Genomic DNA, 6,236 nt, shown 5'->3' with positions numbered 1-6,236 from the left:
TCTGCTTTGCCATTGGATCATCCTCCAGCTCCCTGCACGGTGAGTCTGTTCATTTGGAGCAGGCTGGGGAATATTTGCCTTGGGAATCAGGGGAGGCTAGAGACATTCCTTCCCTGAGCAGCTCTCCAGCTTTAGTGTTTTCAGCAAGTGGCAGCAACGAGGGCTCCAGAAAGAAACATTTTGTGGGATGGGAATGTGAATGGCAATATTTGTCAGTGTTGGGGAGGATTCAGAGCACCTGCCAAGGGCAGAGAGCAGGAGCCCTGAGCCCTGCCAGGGGCTGTGCAGGTGAGGTGTGAGCTGCTGCTGCAGCTGGGACTGGAACACTCTGTGTGACCTTTGTCTCTCAGTGCTCTGTCCTCCCCTGTGAAGTGCAGCTGAGTGCCTGCAGCATGCTCTGTGCTGTGGGGTGAGCCTGCACACAGCTCTGCTCAGCCCATTGAGGTGCTTTTCAGTGCACCACTGGTGCAACAGAAATGAGATTTACGTCTGTTCCGCTGGGAATTGGTTGTGTTGCTGTTGTGTTTCTTAGGCTGCAAGAGCTAGGCAGGAATATGTGGATATAGAATAAACCTTGAGGTCCTGAACAGATTGCATAGAGAAAAATGAACTATTTCTCGATACAATCTGTGACTGAAAGTGAATGATAAACTGGGAGAAGTTTATACTTACAAACCCAAGCTGAAACACCTGTTCAGAGTGCACAGCTTCACATTGAACCCTCTCCAAAACACCCTTCCCTGCTGCTTTCTTCAGCTTGGACTTCTTCCACCCTGCTCTCCATGGACATTCTTTGGACTGTACGTGTGGCCAGCCCAAATATCAGGGAATCTTTCCCATGACAGCAGCTGGTGAGAGCAGAGGGGGAGAAGTGGCAAGGTCAGCAGTTGAGTCAGTTACAGGAGATAAACCAGGACGTTGTTCATCTGTGTATGTCAGAGATCTCTTTTCACACACAGAGTTAGGATCAGCCTCCTACACAGGAGTAACCACAGGCTGAACACCCAGACAGTGGCTGTGTGTGGGTGAGCTCTGCTGGCTCACTCAGGGCAGGCAGCAAAGGGCTGGAGGAAAAGGAAAATGAGCTGCAAGGAGAATTTTCTCTCTTCCCAGGCCAAGCAGAAGGTCATTTTGCTTTGGGACGTCCAAGGGACCAAGGGGAAGGTAGAAACAAAAGCCAAGGTGACTACCCAGTTTGTGTGAGCAGTGTCAGTAAGTTATTTTTCACTGGATTCCCAGACAATTCCTCTCTCTCCATCCTTGTCCTCTTAAATTAAGAGAACCCTTGAAATAATTGTTACTTAGGAGCAATAGCCTCATTACCAGGCTATGGGACTACCACAGTGCAAAACCCAGAGATCCAAACCTGTGGCTAAAGATCTTTCCAGTAGCATTGAAAGCCACTAAAGAGTCCAGATGACATTGTCAATAAGACATCCCATGGATGGGAAAACCAAAGAGTTCTGCTGTCATGGTCTTTTAAACAAGCATCCCAAATGGTCAACGTGAACCTTGTTTCCTCAGATGCTCCCAGGAGATCCAGGGGGTTGAGGAAAGGGTTTGTTTTAATTTGCAACAATAATAAAGTAAAAATGCAAATCTCCTATTTTGCTCCCACAGCTGCATCCCCTGTCCTGGGCCTTCAATGAGCACAGGACGATGAGGAGCTCTACTATATTTCATCTCTTGAGCCATTTATCAGTTACACTGTCTTCTTGTTGAAGGCCTCACTTGTGGACTAGAGCCTCAAATCCTCCCATGGAAGCACCTGGAATAAAAGCACTAAAATGCCAATTTTCTCTCTCTTTTTCCCTGCCTGCAGGATCCCTGCCCAACGCCGAGAAACCCACTCAGGCTCTCAGCAAAGATGTTTTCAGTCCAGCACCTGCCCAGGGGAAGGTGCCAGCCCAGAGCAGCAGCAGCAATGCCATGGGGCACTGGCTCCTGCCTCCTGCACACCTGCAGCAGCCAAAACCTCCCGGAACCATCTCCCTCCTGCCAGACAAGAGGAAACGCACCGAGTCCTCCCTGGAGAACAGCACAGGGCTGAGGAAGCCCCTGTGGCAGCAGGGATGGGCTGTGCCCCTGGGGGTCCCATCTGGAGGGTCCTCTCCTGCCTCCCCTGGGCCCAGCCAAGCCAACAGGAGGCACACGGAGCGGCGCCGGGCACAGGCTGCCAACAGCGTCGCTCGCTCCCACCTCAGCCCTGGGCTGGCACCTCTCCCTGCTCCAGGCCCTGCAGCAGTGCAGCCAGGGGATCCCAACCTGCTGCACCACCTCAACCGACCGGGCAAGGCAACCCCCCCCGAGCACAGCCACCTCCTCCCCGAGCTCCCCAAACCCTCCTGGCTCACCAACCGCCGCGCGCGGCCCCGGCGAGGGACTTTTGCTCTGCCAGGGCAGCAGCAGCTTCCCAAGGGGCAGGGCTGGGAGGGAACTGGTGTCCCTCAGTCTGTGTGTCTCCTCCAGGTGGTGACCAGGACAAGGAGTGTCTGGCCCAGTGCAGGAAGGAGCAGGATGAAGTGGAGGCCTATTGCACCAGTGAGTTCGGTAGGTTGTGTCCTCCACGACCCACACACAGCTCTTCTGCTCATCTGCTGCACTTCTGCTTCTAAAAACACTCTTACAAGACAAAGAAGTATGCTAAATAATGACTAGGTACACTGAAAAGATCTATCACAGCTCTTCATAGATGTACTTACATTGCCCTTTCCCGACCTTGGGCTAGTCGTGCTCTTTTTTCTACTTCCTCTGCTTTCTACTCCTGGGAGGAAAAGTGTCTTTGGGACTGGTCAATGGAAGTAAAAGGAGCAAATGTTTTAGATTACTCTCAGATTAAACACTGTAGCTGTGTTACTTACCTCTTACTCCTTAGGGCAAGTTTGATGTTGAGGGCTGAAGTTTGAAATGAAAATAACATGGTGAACCGAACAGAAATGAAACTGATCCTCTCTCTGGAGAGGATTCTTCTTGAAGTTCCTTGGGATTTGGGGTCTTCAGCCCTCGTGCCCATGCTGATGCAGCCCAGGGTGGGAGGAAGCAGCCTCGTTTCTGTGCTGCCTGTTTCAGCACTGCATTTCTGACCGAAATCCTGCCGTGAGCCTTCGCAGTTGTGAAACACATACCAACTTTTTCTCACAGTATTTTAAGAGATAAGGAAAATACAGCCTAGTGGTAACAGATGTTTCCATTTGTAGAACATAAACACGTTAGGAGACATCTGTTTTCCCTAAATGGAGGAGTCAGGAAGTGCTTTCCACAAATGCTCTCTGCTTTGGTTTTCACCACTCTCATGCATTCCTGTCCAGCAGAGGCTCCACAGGAACCGACCTCTGTGTGTTTTACCCCAACCAACAGAGCCTTGTTCTCCTCCTGAACTGAAAAGGACAGGTAGGAAAAAGTCTGAGAAACAGGTGAGCCAAGGTTCCACTGCAGTGAGCAGAGAGAGCTTTGGGTTTCTTTAGATTTGCAATGCAAATTAAAGAGCAGATGAGTTGGAGAACTCCCTGTGTGGGGCAGGTGCAGCACCAGCTGTGGCTGCACTGTTTGCCTTCCAGGCCTAACAGGGTGGTGATTTCCAGCTCCTGCAGAGCCAGAAACTGGGAGGAAAGCATGAAGTGATTGAGTACACAGCACAGCACTGCTGTCCTTGTTTGTCTCTTGGTTCCAAGGCCTTTTCTCTCAAAAGCTGAAGTGTTTCACTACCAGCTCAGCTTTGTACTTCATTGGGGAGTCTTAAACTTGAACATTTTACTTTGTTAGGTAAATACATCCAGTTTGTATATATCAGGATAGAAAACTGTACCAGAACCATCACTTTCTTTTGGAACATTTTATGAAGTTCAGTAAGAAACATCTCAGACCTGTAAAAAGGTTAGTAACACAGCAAAAACTCAGGCAGTGACCTCAAGTGTGATGATTTGAAGCAACTCCTACTGCTCAGTACTAAGCCAAAGGATTTCTGCTGACACTTCCTTCAGAGCACTGTAACTGAGAACCTTCACACGTACCAGAGTTGCCACCACCATGTGCAATCTGATCCTTGCTCTTCTTCCCCTGAACCAGCAGTGAATGGGATTGTTCACAACACGGAGAGCCTGGGGAGTGGAGTGCACTGGATCACACTCCTGGTGACCAGCCAAGGCCTCTACAGGATGAGTCGCCTCTATGTCACTCCTGATGCTTCTTTCTTCAGAGTTCACATCCTGCTTGTGGATACTCTAAACTGCAGCAAACCGTGTCCAGACTTGAAACTTGGTAAATAACTCCAGCTAAATCCATTCCTCCATTCCTCTACGTGCACTGCAGTCTTAGTCTGCTCTGCTTTAATAGGCTTATCCAGGCTTGTTGGGAAAAAAATGGGAAAAAAGTATTTAAGTAAAGGGGTTTTTCCCATCCCAGTTTCTCAACTTCCAGTAAAGAACACACACAGAAGTCAAGTGGCAGCATAGTCCCTTCTTGACTTTATCCAGCTTCAAAACGATTATGAGTTTTCAGCATTGCCCACAAAAGGAGCAATGCTTTAGATATGGAGCCAATGCAGCAGCTTCAGCTGGTGTCTGTGAGCAGCCCAGTTCTCCTTCTAAATCCAGGTTTAGCAGTATTCCCCAAAAAACTTCCCACAGCAGCACAATAAATCCCAGAGCTCAGGTGCTGCTGTGCTGAGCCCCACGCTCTGCACCACCTCACCCTGTCCCTGTGCCCCCAGGGAGCTCCCAGGGCCCAGCACTCTCCTCCTGTTTTGCAGGCAGCAGGTACATCGTGATGGGTCGGATCTACCTGCGGTGGTGGCAGCTGCCCAGGGCTGTGCCCGCGGCCCTGCGCGCCAGGCTGCGCCCGGGGGACGGATGGCTCAGCAGCAGCTCCAGCTACGTCAGGAGATTCAACAGGAAAAGGGACCAGAGAGTGAGGGCAGCACAGTCCAAGTGTCCCTAGGGCCCAGGGACTCCATCCAGAGCACACAGGAGGAGTTCTCACTGACCACTCACCCTGGTGCTGCAGCAGACACCGATGTCTCCACTGGGCAGCTCTGGGGAATGGCGACAGGTCATGCATTTGTTCAGCTGGCTCAGAGCTCAGGTCAGTGTAGCCTCCCCTGCTGCAGAGTACCCATAGTCACCTGTAGTCACTGTAATGGAAAATTCTGGAGGCTTCACCCTAGGTACACAACAACTGCACTTCCCAACCCTTCACCTTGAACACGTTAGATGATAGCACAGCTTTATCTACAGAGGATGGACACTGTTTCCACACCATTCTGCAAGTGTTACATAGGTTTGATTCAAGAGAAAGCAACAACACTATCATTTGTACTGGTGTCTGCTCAAACATCTGTGCTACTCACAATTACATCACCCCAAACAGAGCTGATGTTCACACGAAGCACACAGAGTAGTGTCATTATTTGAGTTTATGAACACACCAGCTGAAGGCAAATCAAGAACTGCACAGCTCAGATTTTGAGTTTATGAACACACCAGCTGAAGACAAATCAAGAACTGCATAGCCTAAACAGCTCAGGTTCATGCCAAGGAACACAAACTGAGCAGGCAGAGCCTGTTCCATGGGCAGCCCCAGAGGTGGGTGCTGAGTGCCATTCCCCATGAGAAACAGCACCCACTTTATACCTGCACATCAGCAAAGCCACTTTTCAAATCAAAGATCAAATCTCTCAGTACCTTTAACATGGGATGTCAGCATCTATGGAGTGGCTGCAAAGGGATTGGAAGTGTTTGCTGTTCCCAGTCAGTTTGTAAAAGAAACTAATAAAATTCATGAGGTTCTGGTTTCACTGTCTCCTGGGTTCTGCAAGACCCAAGACTTATGTAATGATATCAAACAAAGGCATCTCCTTGCTGGACAAGTCCACTAGGGATTTGAAGATACATGTTTATATTAAGAGGATGAAAAAAAAGCAGTATAGCTTCAAAAAACACATACACCCTGGTATGACCTGACCTGATCCAGGAAGCAGTGGCTTCTGTAAGCATTTCCTGCCACGAAGCAAAGGTAGTTCTGGCACATTTTACCTGTCACACACTCTGCAGCTTCATTTAGGGTCACTGAAGAGCCACAGGGCAGGGGATGGGCTGGAGGTCACACTGCACCAAGTGTTTCCTGAGATGGAGCCAAATACCAAGAACAAACATCCCCTCCTTGGGGCCCAAAAGGCTGTTCCTGTGGGAGGGAAATGTACTGAGCATGTGGCTACCTAAAAACCACTCACCTCTCCTGCG

General features: G+C 49.8%; 1 protein-coding gene across 1 annotated transcript; it reads left to right on the top strand.

Moving 5' to 3' along the window:
- The first annotated feature begins 4,124 nt into the window (after nucleotides 1-4,124).
- On the top strand, nucleotides 4,125-4,935 carry LOC103798085 (chromosome unknown open reading frame, human C17orf58). Its single transcript, XM_009070327.1, has 2 exons — nucleotides 4,125-4,257; nucleotides 4,748-4,935. The coding sequence occupies exons 1-2, from the start codon at nucleotides 4,155-4,157 to the stop codon at nucleotides 4,933-4,935; spliced, it is 291 nt and encodes a 96-aa protein (XP_009068575.1). The 5' UTR covers nucleotides 4,125-4,154.
- The last annotated feature ends 1,301 nt before the right edge of the window (nucleotides 4,936-6,236 follow it).

Source organism: Acanthisitta chloris, unplaced genomic scaffold, assembly GCF_000695815.1.
Source record: "Acanthisitta chloris isolate BGI_N310 unplaced genomic scaffold, ASM69581v1 scaffold39512, whole genome shotgun sequence".
Lineage (NCBI taxonomy): Eukaryota > Metazoa > Chordata > Aves > Passeriformes > Acanthisittidae > Acanthisitta > Acanthisitta chloris.
The sequence above is the reverse complement of the archived record's forward strand: the minus strand, read 5'-3'. Positions and strand labels throughout refer to the sequence as shown.